The following is a 19,887-nucleotide window of genomic DNA, read 5'->3' on the forward strand; positions in this document are numbered from 1 at the left end:
TCTCCAGCAGCCCACCAATGAGAAGCCAGACTATTCTGATAGGTTTTACCATACATCAGGGGTCTCCAGCAGCCCACCAATGAGAAGCCAGACTATTGTGAAAGTGCATGTTCATGTGTTCTACCATAAACTGTCATTAACAAATCTCACCAGAATCAGACACCACGAGCTCCCAGCTACTATCTAACCAACACCATCCCATCAGACACCACGAGCTCCCAGCTACTATCTAACCAGCATCATCCCACCAGACACCACGAGCTCCCAGCTACTATCTAACCAGCATCATCCCACCAGACACCACGAGCTCCCAGCTACTATCTAACCAGCATCATCCCACATCAGACACCACGAGCTCCCAGCTACTATCTAACCAACACCATCCCATCAGACACCACGAGCTCCCAACTACTATCTAACCAACACCATCCCATCAGACACCACGAGCTCCCAGCTACTATCTAACCAACACCATCCCATCAGACACCACGAGCTCCCAGCTACTATCTAACCAACATCATCCCATCAGACACCACGAGCTCCCAGCTACTATCTAACCAACACCATCCCACCAGACACCACGAGCTCCCAGCTACTATCTAACCAACATCATCCCACCAGACACCACAAGCTCCCAGCTACTATCCAACCAACATCATCCCACCAGACACCACAAGCTCCCAGCTACTATCCAACCAACATCATCCCACCAGACACCACAAGCTCCCAACTACTATCTAACCAACATCATCCCACCAGACACCACGAGCTCCCAGCTACTATCTAACCAGCATCATCCCACATCAGACACCACGAGCTCCCAGCTACTATCTAACCAACATCATCCCACCAGACACCACAAGCTCCCAACTACTATCTAACCAACATCATCCCACCTCAGACACCACGAGCTCCCAGCTACTATCTAACCAACATCATCCCACCAGACACCACAAGCTCCCAACTACTATCTAACCAACATCATCCCACCAGACACCACAAGCTCCCAGCTACTATCTAACCAGCATCATCCCACATCAGACACGACGAGCTCCCAGCTACTATCTAACCAGCATCATCCCACATCAGACACCACGAGCTCCCAGCTACTATCTAACCAGCATCATCCCACCAGACACCACGAGCTCCCAGCTACTATCTAACCAGCATCATCCCACATCAGACACCACGAGCTCCCAGCTACTATCTAACCAGCATCATCCCACATCAGACACCACGAGCTCCCAGCTACTATCTAACCAGCATCATCCCACATCAGACACCACGAGCTCCCAGCTACTATCTAACCAGCATCATCCCACATCAGACACCACGAGCTCCCAGCTACTATCTAACCAACATCATCCCACCTCAGACACCACGAGCTCCCAGCTACTATCTAACCAACATCATCCCACCAGACACCACGAGCTCCCAGCTACTATCTAACCAACATCATCCCACCAGACACCACGAGCTCCCAACTACTATCTAACCAACATCATCCCACCTCAGACACCACGAGCTCCCAGCTACTATCTAACCAACATCATCCCACATCAGACACCACAAGCTCCCAACTACTATCTAACCAACATCATCCCACCTCAGACACCACGAGCTCCCAGCTACTATCTAACCAGCATCATCCCACATCAGACACCACAAGCTCCCAACTACTATCTAACCAACATCATCCCACCCCTGGTCAGCCACTACTGGTTTAAAAAGACAAACCTAACACAATATCTGACTATTCATTTACAGAAATATTGCCCCTTTCTGTCTGTCTGTCTGTCTGTCTGTCTGTCTGTGTGGAGCATGCCTGTCTGTCTGTCTGTCTGCCTGTCTGCCTGTCTGTCTGTCTGTCTGTGTGGAGCATGCCTGTCTGCCTGTCTGCCTGTCTGCCTGTCTGTCTGTCTGTCTGTCTGTCTGTCTGTCTGTCTGTCTGCTTGTCTGCCTGTCTGTCTGTCTGTCTGCTTGTCTGCCTGTCTGTCTGTCTGTCTGTCTGTCTGTTGGTCTGTCTGTCTGTCTGCTTGTCTGCCTGTCTGTCTGTCTGTCTGTCTGTCTGCCTGTCTGCCTGCCTGCTTGTCTGTCTGTCTCTGTCTGCCTGTCTGTCTGTCTGTCTGTCTGTCTGCCTGTCTGTCTGTGTGGAGCGTGTTTGTCTGTCTGTGTGGAGCGTGTTTGTCTGTCTGTGTGGAGCGTGTTTGTCTGCCTGTCTGTCTGTGTGGAGCGTGTCTGCCTGTCTGTCTGTCTGTCTGTCTGTCTGCCTGCCTGTCTGTGTGGAGCGTGTTTGTCTATCCCTCCATGTGTAGTCAGTTGGTGTCATAACCATCTTGTGTGTTGACAGAAATACTTTCCCCAAAACCTTCTCAATGAAATGTTAACTGTAAAGCAGTTTTACTTGGCAGAAGTATATCATGAGGAAGTATATCACGGGGAAGTATATCACGGGGAAGTATATCACGAGGAAGTATATCACGAGGAAGTATATCACGAGGACGTATATCACGAGGAAGTATATCACGGGGAAGTATATCACGAGGACGTATAGCATGAGGAAGTATATCACTGGGAAGTATATCACGAGGAAGTATATCATGAGGAAGTATATCATGAGGACGTATATCATGAGGAAGTATATCATGAGGACGTATATCACGAGGAAGTATATCACGAGGACGTATATCACGAGGAAGTATATCACGAGGAAGTATATCACGAGGACGTATATCACGAGGAAGTATATCACGAGGACGTATATCACGAGGAAGTATATCACGAGGAAGTATATCACGAGGAAGTATAGCACGAGGAAGTATAGCACGAGGAAGTATATCACGAGGAAGTATATCACGAGGACGTATATCACGAGGAAGTATATCACGAGGAAGTATATCACGAGGAAGTATATCACGAGGAAGTATATCACGAGGACGTATATCACGAGGAAGTATATCACGAGGACGTATATTACGAGGAAGTATATCACGAGGATGTATATCATGAGGAAGTATATCACGAGGAAGTATATAATTTGTACCTATTTGTTATTTCCAAACTTTTCCATGAACTGAGCAGCAGCAGTACAGAACCATCACCAGACCGGCTCATTAGATGGAACATTCCTCACTGGCCAGATGAGCAATTAAAGGGCCAGATTCACAATTAAAGGGCCAGATGAGCAATTAAAGGGCCAGATGCACAATGAAAGGGCCAGATGCGCAATTAAAGGGCCAGATGCGCAATTAAAGGGCCAGATGCACAATTAAAGGGCCAGATGAGCAATTAAAGGGCCAGATGAGCAATTAAAGGGCCAGATGAGCAATTAAAGGGCCAGATGAGCAATTAAAGGGCCAGATGAGCAATTAAAGGGCCAGATGAGCAATTAAAGGGCCAGATGAGCAATTAAAGGGCCAGATGAGCAATTAAAGAGGAACTACACCAAAAACTCTAAAAGTTGTAGTTTTCTTCCAGACCTAAAATAATTGTCATCTGTGATTTCAGCATTGACTCAGAACATCCCATTTCGTTGAACAACTGTAATTTTGAGAGTGAAAATCTAAAACGATCTAAAACCAGAAAAAATAAACCTGAAAAAACAGAATTTGGGAAAATATATATGACAGATTTTATAGGGCCCTAACCCTAACCCTAAACCCTAAACCCTAACCCTAACCCTAATACAGTGGGGCAAAAAAGTATTTAGTCAGCCACCAATTGTGCAAGTTCTCCCACTTAAAAAGATGAGAGAGGCCTGTAATTTTCATCATAGGTACACTTCAACTATGACAGACAAAATGAGAAAAAAAAATCCAGAAAATCACATTGTAGGATTTTTAATGAATTTATTTGCAAATTATGGTGGAAAATAAGTATTTTCTCTCTCAGGTTTGTTTCAGGTCCTGAGCTGACTTTGTCCTCTGTGTGAATGGTGTTTCAGACCAGCCTGTTTTTCTATTGACATGAGTCAGAAACAGTTAATAGTTCCTGATGACCAGGCTACATGCCGTTTCTAACCCTTTGTCTGTCTCTCTGTGCTGTGTGTTCTAGGCGGGGACCTCTCTGGAAGCGCTCTACTGCAGCAGGGGCTCAGGGTGGGGGACAAGGAGGAGGAGGACAGGGAGACTGGGGACATGGCCTTTCTGAAGGACCTCCTGAGCCCTGGACCAATGGAAGCAGACGAGTTCAGTCGAGAGTGGCAAGGCACCTTCGGCTGCTTGGAGTTCTCTGACGCTGTCCCCCACACAGCCCCCACCCCCTCCCTGGTCCCTCCTCCCCCTACTGAAGCAGCCTGCCCCCCCTCTCAGTCCCCCAGTCCCACCGGCTTCCTGCCCTCCCAGCTGCTGGACCACAGTCTGAGTTCTACAGGTCAGTCAGTCAGCACCATCTCCTGGTCTGACCTCTAGTGGCTAGATGACCTTACTGCATGTCTGACCTCTAGTGGCTAGATGACCTTACTGCATGTCTGACCTCTAGTGGCTAGATGACCTTACTGCATGTCTGACCTCTAGTGGCTAGATGACCTTACTGCATGTCTGACCTCTAGTGGCTAGATGACCTTACTGCATGTCTGACCTCTAGTGGCTAGATGACCTTACTGCATGTCTGACCTCTAGTGGCTAGATGACCTTACTGCATGTCTGACCTCTAGTGGCTAGATGACCTTACTGCATGTCTGACCTCTAGTGGCTAGATGACCTTACTGCATGTCTGACCTCTAGTGGCTAGATGACCTTACTGCATGTCTGACCTCTAGTGGCTAGATGACCTTACTGCATGTCTGACCTCTAGTGGCTAGATGACCTTACTGCATGTCTGACCTCTATTTATCTGATAGTTTGTCTCCAGTTCTAGTATCATCTAGAAACAGATAGTTTGTCTCCAGTTCTAGAAACTGATAGTTTGTCTCCAGTTCTAGAAACTGATAGTTTGTCTCCAGTTCTAGTATCATCTAGAAACTGATAGTTTGTCTCCAGTTCTACAAACTGATAGTTTGTCTCCAGTTCTAGTGTCATCTAGAAACTGATAGTTTGTCTCCAGTTCTAGAAACAGATAGTTTGTCTCCAGTTTTATAAACTGATAGTTTGTCTCCAGTTCTAGTATCATCTAGAAACTGATAGTTTGTCTCCAGTGCTAAAAACTGATAGTTTGTCTCCAGTTCTAGTATCATCTAGAAACTGATAGTTTGTCTCCAGTTCTAGAAACAGATAGTTTGTCTCCAGTTCTATAAACTGATAGTTTGTCTCCAGTTCTAGTATCATCTAGAAACTGATAGTTTGTCTCCAGTTCTAGAAACTGATAGTTTGTCTCCAGTTCTAGTGTCATCTAGAAACTGATAGTTTGTCTCCAGTTCTAGTATCATCTAGAAACAGATAGTTTGTCTCCAGTTCTAGAAACAGATAGTTTGTCTCCAGTTCTATAAACTGATAGTTTGTCTCCAGTTCTAGTATCATCTAGAAACTGATAGTTTGTCTCCAGTTCTAGAAACTGATAGTTTGTTTCCAGTTCTGGAAACAGATAGTTTGTCTCCAGTTCTAGAAACTGATAGTTTGTCTCCAGTTCTAGAAACTGATAGTTTGTCTCCAGTTCTAGTATCATCTAGAAACAGATAGTTTGTCTCCAGTTCTAGTATCATCTAGAAACTGATAGTTTGTCTCCAGTGCTATAAACTGATAGTTTGTCTCCAGTTCTAGTATCATCTAGAAACTGATAGTTTGTCTCCAGTTCTAGAAACTGATAGTTTGTCTCCAGTTCTAGAAACTGATAGTTTGTCTCCAGTTCTAGTATCATCTAGAATCTGATAGTTTGTCTCCAGTTCTAGAAACTGACAGTTTGTCTCCAGTTCTAGAAACTGATAGTTTGTCTCCAGTTCTACAAACTGATAGTTTGTCTCCAGTGCTATAAACTGATAGTTTGTCTCCAGTTCTAGTATCATCTAGAAACTGATAGTTTGTCTCCAGTTCTAGTATCATCTAAAAACTGATAGTTTGTCTCCAGTTCTAGAAACTGATAGTTTGTCTCCAGTTCTAGTATCATCTAGAAACTGATAGTTTGTCTCCAGTTCTAGTATCATCTAGAAACTGATAGTTTGTCTCCAGTTCTAGTATCATCTAAAAACTGATAGTTTGTCTCCAGTTCTAGAAACTGATAGTTTGTCTCCAGTTCTAGAAACTGATAGTTTGTCTCCAGTTCTAGAAACAGATAGTTTGTCTCCAGTTCTAGAAACTGATAGTTTGTCTCCAGTTCTAGTGTCATCTAGAAACTGATAGTTTGGATCCAGTTCTAGAAACAGATAGTTTGTATCCAGTTCTAGTGTCATCTAGAAACAGATAGTTTGTCTCCAGTTCTAGAAACAGATAGTTTGTCTCCAGTTCTAGTGTCATCTAGAAACTGATAGTTTGGATCCAGTTCTAGAAACAGATAGTTTGTATCCAGTTCTAGTGTCATCTAGAAACAGATAGTTTGTCTCCAGTTCTAGAAACAGATAGTTTGTCTCCAGTTCTAGTGTCATCTAGAAACTGATAGTTTGTCTCCAGTTCTAGTATCATCTAGAAACTGATAGTTTGTCTCCAGTTCTAGAAACTGATAGTTTGTCTCCAGTTCTAGTATCATCTATAAACGGATAGTTTGTCTCCAGTTCTAGAAACTGATAGTTTGTCTCCAGTTCTAGAAACTGATAGTTTGTCTCCAGTTCTAGTATCATCTATAAACTGATAGTTTGTCTCCAGTTCTAGAAACTGATAGTTTGTCTCCAGTTCTAGTATCATCTAGAAACTGATAGTTTGTCTCCAGTTCTAGTGTCATCTAGAAACTGATAGTTTGTCTCCAGTTCTAGTGTCATCTAGAAACTGATAGTTTGTCTCCAGTTCTAGAAACTGATAGTTTGTCTCCAGTTCTAGTGTCATCTAGAAACTGATAGTTTGTCTCCAGTTCTAGTGTCATCTAGAAACTGATAGTTTGTCTCCAGTTCTAGTATCATCTAGAAACTGATAGTTTGTCTCCAGTTCTAGTGTCATCTAGAAACTGATAGTTTGTCTCCAGTTCTAGTATCATCTAGAAACTGATAGTTTGTCTCCGGTTCTAGTGTCATCTAGAAACTGATAGTTTGTCTCCAGTTCTAGTGTCATCTAGAAACTGATAGTTTGTCTCCAGTTCTAGAAACTGATAGTTTGTCTCCAGTTCTAGTGTCATCTAGAAACTGATAGTTTGTCTCCAGTTCTAGAAACTGATAGTTTGTCTCCAGTTCTAGTATCATCTATAAACTGATAGTTTGTCTCCAGTTCTAGAAACTGATAGTTTGTCTCCAGTTCTAGTATTATCTAGAAACTGATAGTTTGTCTCCAGTTCTAGTATCATCTAGAAACTGATAGTTTGTCTCCAGTTCTAGTATCATCTAGAAACTGATAGTTTGTCTCCAGTTCTAGTATCATCTAAAAACTGATAGTTTGTCTCCAGTTCTAGAAACTGATAGTTTGTCTCCAGTTCTAGAAACTGATAGTTTGTCTCCAGTTCTAGAAACAGATAGTTTGTCTCCAGTTCTAGAAACTGATAGTTTGTCTCCAGTTCTAGTGTCATCTAGAAACTGATGGTTTGGATCCAGTTCTAGAAACAGATAGTTTGTATCCAGTTCTAGTGTCATCTAGAAACAGATAGTTTGTCTCCAGTTCTAGAAACAGATAGTTTGTCTCCAGTTCTAGTGTCATCTAGAAACTGATAGTTTGGATCCAGTTCTAGAAACAGATAGTTTGTATCCAGTTCTAGTGTCATCTAGAAACAGATAGTTTGTCTCCAGAACTAGAAACAGATAGTTTGTCTCCAGTTCTAGTGTCATCTAGAAACTGATAGTTTGTCTCCAGTCCTAGTATCATCTAGAAACTGATAGTTTGTCTCCAGTTCTAGAAACTGATAGTTTGTCTCCAGTTCTAGTATCATCTAGAAACTGATAGTTTGTCTCCAGTTCTAGAAACAGATAGTTTGTCTCCAGTTCTAGTATCATCTAGAAACTGATAGTTTGTCTCCAGTTCTAGAAACTGATAGTTTGTCTCCAGTTCTAGAAACTGATAGTTTGTCTCCAGTTCTAGTATCATCTATAAACTGATAGTTTGTCTCCAGTTCTAGAAACTGATAGTTTGTCTCCAGTTCTAGAAACTGATAGTTTGTCTCCAGTTCTAGTATCATCTAGAAACTGATAGTTTGTCTCCAGTTCTAGTGTCATCTAAAAACTGATAGTTTGTCTCCAGTTCTAGTGTCATCTAGAAACTGATAGTTTGTCTCCAGTTCTAGAAACTGATAGTTTGTCTCCAGTTCTAGTGTCATCTAGAAACTGATAGTTTGTCTCCAGTTCTAGTATCATCTAGAAACTGATAGTTTGTCTCCAGTTCTAGTGTCATCTAGAAACTGATAGTTTGTCTCCAGTTCTAGTGTCATCTAGAAACTGATAGTTTGTCTCCAGTTCTAGAAACTGATAGTTTGTCTCCAGTTCTAGTGTCATCTAGAAACTGATAGTTTGTCTCCAGTTCTAGAAACTGATAGTTTGTCTCCAGTTCTAGTATCATCTATAAACTGATAGTTTGTCTCCAGTTCTAGAAACTGATAGTTTGTCTCCAGTTCTAGTATTATCTAGAAACTGATAGTTTGTCTCCAGTTCTAGTATCATCTAGAAACTGATAGTTTGTCTCCAGTTCTAGAAACAGATAGTTTGTCTCCAGTTCTAGAATCTGATAGTTTGTTTCCAGTTCTAGAAACTGATAGTTTGTCTCCAGTTCTAGAAACTGATAGTTTGTCTCCAGTTCTAGAAACTGATAGTTTGTCTCCAGTTCTAGAAACTGATAGTTTGTCTCCAGTTCTAGTGTCATCTAGAAACTGATAGTTTGTCTCCAGTTCTAGTATCATCTAGAAACTGATAGTTTGTCTCCAGTTCTAGAATCTGATAGTTTGTCTCCAGTTCTAGTGTCATCTAGAAACTGATAGTTTGTCTCCAGTTCTAGAAACTGATAGTTTGTCTCCAGTTCTAGAATCTGATAGTTTGTCTCCAGTTCTAGAATCTGATAGTTTGTCTCCAGTTCTAGTATCATCTAGAAACTGATAGTTTGTCTCCAGTTCTAGAAACTGATAGTTTGTCTCCAGTTCTAGTATCATCTAGAAACTGATAGTTTGTCTCCAGTTCTAGAAACTGATAGTTTGTCTCCAGTTCTAGAATCTGATAGTTTGTCTCCAGTTCTAGAATCTGATAGTTTGTCTCCAGTTCTAGAATCTGATAGTTTGTCTCCAGTTCTAGAAACTGATAGTTTGTCTCCAGTTCTAGAAACTGATAGTTTGTCTCCAGTTCTAGTGTCATCTAGAAACTGATAGTTTGTCTCCCGTTCTAGTGTCATCTAGAAACTGATAGTTTGTCTCCAGTTCTAGTATCATCTAGAAACTGATAGTTTGTCTCCAGTTCTAGTATCATCTAGAAACTGATAGTTTGTCTCCAGTTCTAGTATCATCTAGAAACTGATAGTTTGTCTTCAGTTCTAGTGTCATCTAGAAACTGATAGTTTGTCTTCAGTTCTAGTATCATCTAGAAACAGATAGTTTGTCTTCAGTTCTAGTATCATCTAGAAACAGATATTTTGTCTCCAGTTCTAGTATCATCTAGAAACTGATACTTTTTCTCCATTTCTAGTATCATCTAGAAACAGATAGTTTGTCTCCAGTTCTAGTATCATCTAGAAACAGATAGTTTGTCTCCAGTTCTAGTATCATCTAGAAACAGATAGTTTGTCTCCAGTTCTAGTATCATCTAGAAACTGATAGTTTGTCTCCAGTTCTAGTATCATCTAGAAACTGATAGTTTGTCTTCAGTTCTAGTGTCATCTAGAAACTGATAGTTTGTCTTCAGTTCTAGTATCATCTAGAAACAGATAGTTTGTCTCCAGTTCTAGTATCATCTAGAAACTGATACTTTGTCTCCAGTTCTAGTATCATCTAGAAACTGATAGTTTGTCTTCAGTTCTAGTGTCATCTAGAAACGGATAGTTTGTCTTCAGTTCTAGTATCATCTAGAAACAGATAGTTTGTCTCCAGTTCTAGTATCATCTAGAAACTGATACTTTGTCTCCAGTTCTAGTATCATCTAGAAACAGATAGTTTGTCTCCAGTTCTAGTGTCATCTAGAAACAGATAGTTTGTCTCCAGTTCTAGTATCATCTAGAAACTGATACTTTGTCTCCAGTTCTAGTATCATCTAGAAACTGATAGTTTGTCTCCAGTTCTACAAACTGATAGTTTGTCTCCAGTTCTAGTGTCATCTAGAAACAGATAGTTTGTCTCCAGTTCTACAAACTGATAGTTTGTCTCCAGTTCTAGAAACTGATAGTTTGTCTTAAGTTCTAGAAACTGATAGTTTGTCTCCAGTTCTAGAAACTGATAGTTTGTATCCAGTTCTAGTGTCATCTAGAAACAGATAGTTTGTCTCCAGTTCTAGTGTCATCTAGAAACTGATAGTTTGTCTCCAGTTCCAGAAACTGATAGTTTGTATCCAGTTCTAGAAACTGATAGTTTGTATCCAGTTCTAGTGTCATCTAGAAACAGATAGTTTGTCTCCAGTTCTAGTATCATCTAGAAACTGATAGTTTGTATCCAGTTCTAGAAACTGATAGTTTGTCTCCAGTTCTAGTGTCATCTAGAAACTGATAGTTTGTATCCAGTTCTAGAAACTGATAGTTTGTCTCCAGTTCTAGTGTCATCTAGAAACTGATAGTTTGTCTCCAGTTCTATAAACAGATAGTTTGTCTCCAGTTCTATAAACAGATAGTTTGTCTCCAGTTCTAGTATCATCTAGAAACATATAGTTTGTCTCCAGTTCTAGTGTCATCTAGAAACAGATAGTTTGTCTCCAGTTCTAGTATCATCTAGAAACATATAGTTTGTCTCCAGTTCTAGTGTCATCTAGAAACAGATAGTTTGTCTCCAGTTCTAGTGTCATCTAGAAACAGATAGTTTGTCTCCAGTTCTAGTGTCATCTAGAAACAGATAGTTTGTCTCCAGTTCTAGTACATTCTTATCAGCTTGTTATGTTCAGTCTTCTCTTCTTCCTGGAAGAATGATGACATCACATTCCTTTGTCTCCTCTCCCTCCTTTCCTATCCTCCCTCATCCTCTGTCCTTCTGTCTCTCAGGCTGGGCGACGCCTCCCATGTTCCAGGCTCCGCCCCTACAGTCCCCAGTGTCCGGCCAGGTCCAGTCAGCTAAGGGTGGTCCAAAGTCAACAGCCAATGGTGAGAGGGTGTGGTTTGTGAGGCTTGCTGTTCAAATGTGCCCCACAGTACCAGTTCACCACATTCAAGGTGTGTGTGTGTGTGTGTGTGTGTGTGTGTGTGTGTGTGTGTGTGTGTGTGTGTGTGTGTGTGTGTGTGTGTGTCTGTGTGTGTGTCTGTGTGTGTGTCTGTGTGTGTGTGTGTCTGTGTGTGTGTCTGTGTCTGTGTGTCTGTCTGTGTCTGTCTGTGTCTGTGTCTGTGTCTGTGTCTGTGTGTGTGTGTGTATCTGTGTATCTGTGTATCTGTATGTGTGTGTGTCTGTGTGTGTGTGTGTGTGTCTGTGTGTGTGTGTCTGTGTCTGTGTGTGTGTGTGTGTGTGTGTGTGTGTGTGTGTGTGTATCTGTGTGTCTGTGTGTGTGTGTGTGTGTGTGTGTGTGTGTCTGTGTGTGTCTGTGTCTGTGTCTGTGTGCGTGTGCGTGTGCGTGTGTGTGTGTGTGTGTGTGTCTGTGTGTGTGTGTGTCTAGTTCCTAAAGGGGCACCGCGGGACATGTCTGCATGGTTCAACCTGTTTGCTGATCTGGACCCCCTCTCTAACCCTGACGCCATCGGACGCTCTGAAGACGAGATCCTCAATGCCTGAGGGGGGGGGGGGGGTGTGTGTGTGTGTGTGTGTGTGTGTGTGTGTGTGTGTGTGTGTGTGTGTGTGTGTGTGTGTGTGTGTGTGTGTGTAGTTACTGTATACTTTGTAACGTCTGTAATATTCTATATTGATGATAGAGGAGGGGGGAGGGGGGGGGGGTGTGTAGTTACTGTATACTTTGTAATGTCTGTAATACTCTATATTGATGATAGAGGAGGATTTGACTGAGATGAATGTCCTTTCTATACAGGATATGTACTATAGGGGGTTGGGCTTAACCTTAGCGATATAATGTAGAACCTAACACCCGATTGGTTGGCCCAACAACCTAACACCTGATTGGTTGGCCCAACAACCTAACACCTGATTGGTTGGCCCAACAACCTAACACCGGACCGGGCTCTACCAGTGACATGGTCTATAATACTAATTATAAAGCGGGTAGTTTGGGTCCTGAATTCTGATTGGCTGAAACAGCATTCCAGTCGTGTGTATTATCAGACGCTATACCACAGGTATGACACGACTCCTAGTTGACCTGCTGTTTATGTGGGTGAGCAGTTTAGAATAGCAGTAAGGCCTTCTGGGTTGGTGGTATAGGACCAGTTTAGAATAGCAGTAAGGCCTTCTGGGTTGGTGGTATAGGACCAGTTTAGAATAGCAGTAAGGCCTTCTGGGTTGGTGGTATAGGACCAGTTTAGAATAGCAGTAAGGCCCTTCTGGTGCTATATGACCAGTTTAGAATAGCAGTAAGGCCTTCTGGGTTGGTGGTATATGACCAGTTTAGAATAGCAGTAAGGCCTTCTGGGTTGGTGGTATAGGACCAGTTTAGAATAGCAGTAAGGCCCTTCTGGGTTGGTGGTATATGACCAGTATAGAATAGCAGTAAGGCCCTTCTGGGTTGGTGCTATAGGACCAGTTTAGAATAGCAGTAAGGCCCTTCTGGGTTGGTGGTATAGGACCAGTTTAGAATAGCAGTAAGGCCCTTCTGGGTTGGTGGTATAGGACCAGTTTAGAATAGCAGTAAGGCCCTTCTGGGTTGGTGGTATATGACCAGTATAGAATAGCAGTAAGGCCTTCTGGGTTGGTGGTATATGACCAGTTTAGAATAGCAGTAAGGTCCTTCTGGGTTGGTGGTATAGGACCAGTTTAGAATAGCAGTAAGGCCTTCTGGGTTGGTGGTATATGACCAGTTTAGAATAGCAGTAAGGCCTTCTGGGTTGGTGGTATATGACCAGTATAGAATAGCAGTAAGGCCCTTCTGGGTTGGTGCTATATGACCAGTTTAGAATAGCAGTAAGGCCCTTCTGGGTTGGTGGTATAGGACCAGTATAGAATAGCAGTAAGGCCCTTCTGTTGGTATAGGACCAGTTTAGAATAGCAGTAAGGCCCTTCTGGGTTGGTGGTATAGGACCAGTTTAGAATAGCAGTAAGGCCTTCTGGGTTGGTGGTATAGGACCAGTTTAGAATAGCAGTAAGGCCCTTCTGGGTTGGTGGTATAGGACCAGTTTAGAATAGCAGTAAGGCCCTTCTGGGTTGGTGCTATAGGACCAGTTTAGAATAGCAGTAAGGTCCTTCTGGGTTGGTGGTATATGACCAGTTTAGAATAGCAGTAAGGCCTTCTGGGTTGGTGGTATAGGACCAGTTTAGAATAGCAGTAAGGCCCTTCTGGGTTGGTGGTATATGACCAGTTTAGAATAGCAGTAAGGCCTTCTGGGTTGGTGGTATAGGACCAGTTTAGAATAGCAGTAAGGTCCTTCTGGGTTGGTGGTATATGACCAGTTTAGAATAGCAGTAAGGCCTTCTGGGTTGGTGGTATAGGACCAGTTTAGAATAGCAGTAAGGCCTTCTGGGTTGGTGGTATATGACCAGTTTAGAATAGCAGTAAGGCCTTCTGGCTTGGTGGTATATGACCAGTATAGAATAGCAGTAAGGCCTTCTGGGTTGGTGGTATATGACCAGTATAGAATAGCAGTAAGGCCCTTCTGGGTTGGTGCTATAGGACCAGTATACCACTGCTACGGGCTGTATCGTCGTACAGCCCCTTCAGCAGGTAGGATTTATACTGTACTGTACTGCTAATACTACCATACAGCCCCTTCAGCAGGTAGGATTTATACTGTACTGTACTGCTAATACTACCATACAGCCCCTTCAGCAGGTAGGATTTATACTGTACTGTACTACTGTACTGCTAATACTACCATACAGCCCCTTCAGCAGGTAGGATTTATACTGTACTGTACTGCTAATACTACCATACAGCCCCTTCAGCAGGTAGGATTTATACTGTACTGTACTGCTAATACTACCATACAGCCCCTTTAGCAGGTAGGATTTATACTGTACTGTACTGCTAATACTACCATACAGCCCCTTCAGCAGGTAGGATTTATACTGTACTACTAATACTACCATACAGCCCCTTCAGCAGGTAGGATTTATACTGTACTGTACTGCTAATACTACCATACAGCCCCTTCAGCAGGTAGGATTTATACTGTACTACTAATACTACCATACAGCCCCTTCAGCAGGTAGGATTTATACTGTACTGTACTACTGTACTGCTAAAACTACCATACAGCCCCTTCAGCAGGTAGGATTTATACTGTACTGTACTACTAATACTACCATACAGCCCCTTCAGCAGGTAGGATTTATACTGTACTGTACTGCTAATACTACCATACAGCCCCTTCAGCAGGTAGGATTTATACTGTACTGTACTGCTAATACTACCATACAGCCCCTTCAGCAGGTAGGATTTATACTGTACTGTACTACTGTACTGCTAATACTACCATACAGCCCCTTCAGCAGGTAGGATTTATACTGTACTGTACTGCTAATACTACCATACAGCCCCTTCAGCAGGTAGGATTTATACTGTACTGTACTGCTAATACTACCATACAGCCCCTTTAGCAGGTAGGATTTATACTGTACTGTACTGCTAATACTACCATACAGCCCCTTCAGCAGGTAGGATTTATACTGTACTACTAATACTACCATACAGCCCCTTCAGCAGGTAGGATTTATACTGTACTGTACTGCTAATACTACCATACAGCCCCTTCAGCAGGTAGGATTTATACTGTACTACTAATACTACCATACAGCCCCTTCAGCAGGTAGGATTTATACTGTACTGTACTGCTAATACTACCATACAGCCCCTTCAGCAGGTAGGATTTATACTGTACTGTACTGTACTGCTAATACTACCATACAGCCCCTTCAGCAGGTAGGATTTATACTGTACTGTACTGCTAATACTACCATACAGCCCCTTTAGCAGGTAGGATTTATACTGTACTGTACTGCTAATACTACCATACAGCCCCTTCAGCAGGTAGGATTTATACTGTACTGTACTGCTAATACTACCATACAGCCCCTTCAGCAGGTAGGATTTATACTGTACTGTACTGCTAATACTACCATACAGCCCCTTCAGCAGGTAGGATTTATACTGTACTGTACTGCTAATACTACCATACAGCCCCTTCAGCAGGTAGGATTTATACTGTACTGTACTACTAATACTACCATACAGCCCCTTCAGCAGGTAGGATTTATACTGTACTGTACTGTACTGCTAATACTACCATACAGCCCCTTCAGCAGGTAGGATTTATACTGTACTGTACTGCTAATACTACCATACAGCCCCTTCAGCAGGTAGGATTTATACTGTACTGTACTACTAATACTACCATACAGCCCCTTCAGCAGGTAGGATTTATACTGTACTGTACTGCTAATACTACCATACAGCCCCTTCAGCAGGTAGGATTTATACTGTACTGTACTGCTAATACTACCATACAGCCCCTTCAGCAGGTAGGATTTATACTGTACTGTACTGCTAATACTACCATACAGCCCCTTCAGCAGGTAGGATTTATACTGTACTGTACTGCTGTACTGCTAATACTACCATACAGCCCCTTCAGCAGGTAGGATTTATACTGTACTGTACTGCTAATACTACCATACAGCCCCTTCAGCAGGTAGGATTTATACTGTACTGTACTGCTAATACTACCATACAGCCCCTTCAGCAGGTAGGATTTATACTGTACTGTACTGCTAATACTACCATACAGCCCCTTCAGCAGGTAGGATTTATACTGTACTGTACTGTACTGCTAATACTACCATACAGCCCCTTTAGCAGGTAGGATTTATACTGTACTGTACTGTACTGCTAATACTACCATACAGCCCCTTCAGCAGGTAGGATTTATACTGTACTGTACTGCTAATACTACCATACAGCCCCTTCAGCAGGTAGGATTTATACTGTACTGTACTGCTAATACTACCATACAGCCCCTTCAGCAGGTAGGATTTATACTGTACTGTACTGCTAATACTACCATACAGCCCCTTCAGCAGGTAGGATTTATACTGTACTGTACTGCTAATACTACCATACAGCCCCTTCAGCAGGTAGGATTTATACTGTACTGTACTGCTAATACTACCATACAGCCCCTTCAGCAGGTAGGATTTATACTGTACTGTACTACTGTACTGCTAATACTACCATACAGCCCCTTCAGCAGGTAGGATTTATACTGTACTGTACTGTACTGCTAATACTACCATACAGCCCCTTCAGCAGGTAGGATTTATACTGTACTGTACTGCTAATACTACCATACAGCCCCTTCAGCAGGTAGGATTTATACTGTACTGTACTGCTAATACTACCATACAGCCCCTTTAGCAGGTAGGATTTATACTGTACTGTACTGCTAATACTACCATACAGCCCCTTCAGCAGGTAGGATTTATACTGTACTGTACTGCTAATACTACCATACAGCCCCTTTAGCAGGTAGGATTTATACTGTACTGTACTGCTAATACTACCATACAGCCCCTTCAGCAGGTAGGATTTATACTGTACTGTACTGCTAATACTACCATACAGCCCCTTCAGCAGGTAGGATTTATACTGTACTGTACTGTACTGCTAATACTACCATACAGCCCCTTCAGCAGGTAGGATTTATACTGTACTGTACTGCTAATACTACCATACAGCCCCTTCAGCAGGTAGGATTTATACTGTACTGTACTGCTAATACTACCATACAGCCCCTTCAGCAGGTAGGATTTATACTGTACTGTACTACTAATACTACCATACAGCCCCTTCAGCAGGTAGGATTTATACTGTACTACTGTACTGCTAATACTACCATACAGCCCCTTCAGCAGGTAGGATTTATACTGTACTGTACTACTGTACTGCTAATACTACCATACAGCCCCTTTAGCAGGTAGGATTTATACTGTACTGTACTGCTAAAACTACCATACAGCCCCTTCAGCAGGTAGGATTTATACTGTACTGTACTGCTAATACTACCATACAGCCCCTTCAGCAGGTAGGATTTATACTGTACTGTACTACTGTACTGCTAATACTACCATACAGCCCCTTCAGCAGGTAGGATTTATACTGTACTGTACTGCTAATACTACCATACAGCCCCTTCAGCAGGTAGGATTTATACTGTACTGTACTGCTAATACTACCATACAGCCCCTTCAGCAGGTAGGATTTATACTGTACTGTACTGTACTGTACTGCTAATACTACCATACAGCCCCTTCAGCAGGTAGGATTTATACTGTACTGTACTGCTAATACTACCATACAGCCCCTTCAGCAGGTAGGATTTATACTGTACTGTACTGCTAATACTACCATACAGCCCCTTCAGCAGGTAGGATTTATACTGTACTGTACTGCTAATACTACCATACAGCCCCTTCAGCAGGTAGGATTTATACTGTACTGTACTGCTAATACTACCATACAGCCCCTTCAGCAGGTAGGATTTATACTGTACTGTACTGCTAATACTACCATACAGCCCCTTCAGCAGGTAGGATTTATACTGTACTGTACTGCTAATACTACCATACAGCCCCTTCAGCAGGTAGGATTTATACTGTACTACTGTACTGCTAATACTACCATACAGCCCCTTCAGCAGGTAGGATTTATACTGTACTGTACTGCTAATACTACCATACAGCCCCTTCAGCAGGTAGGATTTATACTGTACTGTACTGCTAATACTACCATACAGCCCCTTCAGCAGGTAGGATTTATACTGTACTGTACTGCTAATACTACCATACAGCCCCTTCAGCAGGTAGGATTTATACTGTACTGTACTGCTAATACTACCATACAGCCCCTTCAGCAGGTAGGATTTATACTGTACTGTACTGTACTGTACTGCTAATACTACCATACAGCCCCTTTAGCAGGTAGGATTTATACTGTACTGTACTACTGTACTGCTAATACTACCATACATCCCCTTCAGCAGGTAGGATTTATACTGTACTACTGTACTGCTAATACTACCATACAGCCCCTTCAGCAGGTAGGATTTATACTGTACTGTACTGCTAATACTACCATACAGCCCCTTCAGCAGGTAGGATTTATACTGTACTGTACTGCTAATACTACCATACAGCCCCTTCAGCAGGTAGGATTTATACTGTACTGTACTGCTAATACTACCATACAGCCCCTTCAGCAGGTAGGATTTATACTGTACTGTACTGCTAATACTACCATACAGCCCCTTCAGCAGGTAGGATTTATACTGTACTGTACTGCTAATACTACCATACAGCCCCTTCAGCAGGTAGGATTTATACTGTACTGTACTGCTAATACTACCATACAGCCCCTTCAGCAGGTAGGATTTATACTGTACTGTACTGCTAATACTACCATACAGCCCCTTCAGCAGGTAGGATTTATACTGTACTGTACTGCTAATACTACCATACAGCCCCTTCAGCAGGTAGGATTTATACTGTACTGTACTGCTAATACTACCATACAGCCCCTTCAGCAGGTAGGATTTATACTGTACTGTACTGCTAATACTACCATACAGCCCCTTCAGCAGGTAGGATTTATACTGTACTGTACTGCTAATACTACCATACAGCCCCTTCAGCAGGTAGGATTTATACTGTACTGTACTGCTAATACTACCATACAGCCCCTTCAGCAGGTAGGATTTATACTGTACTGTACTGCTAATACTACCATACAGCCCCTTCAGCAGGTAGGATTTATACTGTACTGTACTGCTAATACTACCATACAGCCCCTTCAGCAGGTAGGATTTATACTGTACTGTACTGCTAATACTACCATACAGCCCCTTCAGCAGGTAGGATTTATACTGTACTGTACTGCTAATACTACCATACAGCCCCTTCAGCAGGTAGGATTTATACTGTACTGTACTGCTAATACTACCATACAGCCCCTTCAGCAGGTAGGATTTATACTGTACTGTACTGCTAATACTACCATACAGCCCCTTCAGCAGGTAGGATTTATACTGTACTGTACTGCTAATACTACCATACAGCCCCTTCAGCAGGTAGGATTTATACTGTACTGTACTGCTAATACTACCATACAGCCCCTTCAGCAGGTAGGATTTATACTGTACTGTACTGCTAATACTACCATACAGCCCCTTCAGCAGGTAGGATTTATACTGTACTGTACTGCTAATACTACCATACAGCCCCTTCAGCAGGTAGGATTTATACTGTACTGTACTGCTAATACTACCATACAGCCCCTTCAGCAGGTAGGATTTATACTGTACTGTACTGCTAATACTACCATACAGCCCCTTCAGCAGGTAGGATTTATACTGTACTGTACTGCTAATACTACCATACAGCCCCTTCAGCAGGTAGGATTTATACTGTACTGTACTGCTAATACTACCATACAGCCCCTTCAGCAGGTAGGATTTATACTGTACTGTACTGCTAATACTACCATACAGCCCCTTCAGCAGGTAGGATTTATACTGTACTGTACTGCTAATACTACCATACAGCCCCTTCAGCAGGTAGGATTTATACTGTACTGTACTGCTAATACTACCATACAGCCCCTTCAGCAGGTAGGATTTATACTGTACT

At 42.4% G+C, this 19,887-nt stretch overlaps 1 protein-coding gene across 2 annotated transcripts in view; it reads left to right on the top strand.

The window, feature by feature from the left end:
• The window catches only part of LOC129843356 (islet cell autoantigen 1-like protein), a 99,930-nt gene extending 83,755 nt beyond the window's left edge, over positions 1-16,175 (top strand). The window contains exons 12-18 of one of the 2 annotated variants that reach the window (XM_055912055.1): positions 4,054-4,371; positions 11,163-11,261; positions 11,765-14,211; positions 14,480-14,533; positions 15,072-15,184; positions 15,455-15,621; positions 16,067-16,175. In XM_055912055.1, the coding sequence (XP_055768030.1) occupies positions 4,054-4,371; positions 11,163-11,261; positions 11,765-11,880 (533 nt within the window). In that variant the 3' untranslated portion in view covers positions 11,881-14,211; positions 14,480-14,533; positions 15,072-15,184; positions 15,455-15,621; positions 16,067-16,175. Of the gene's footprint in view, positions 1-4,053; positions 4,372-11,162; positions 11,262-11,764; positions 14,212-14,479; positions 14,534-14,757; positions 15,012-15,071; positions 15,185-15,454; positions 15,622-16,066 lie in introns of those variants that run through there. The other variant, XM_055912054.1, reaches the window with a different exon arrangement.
• Positions 16,176-19,887: the final 3,712 nt, after the last annotated feature.

The sequence above is a fragment of the Salvelinus fontinalis genome, unplaced genomic scaffold (assembly GCF_029448725.1).
Source record: "Salvelinus fontinalis isolate EN_2023a unplaced genomic scaffold, ASM2944872v1 scaffold_0124, whole genome shotgun sequence".
NCBI lineage: Eukaryota > Metazoa > Chordata > Actinopteri > Salmoniformes > Salmonidae > Salvelinus > Salvelinus fontinalis.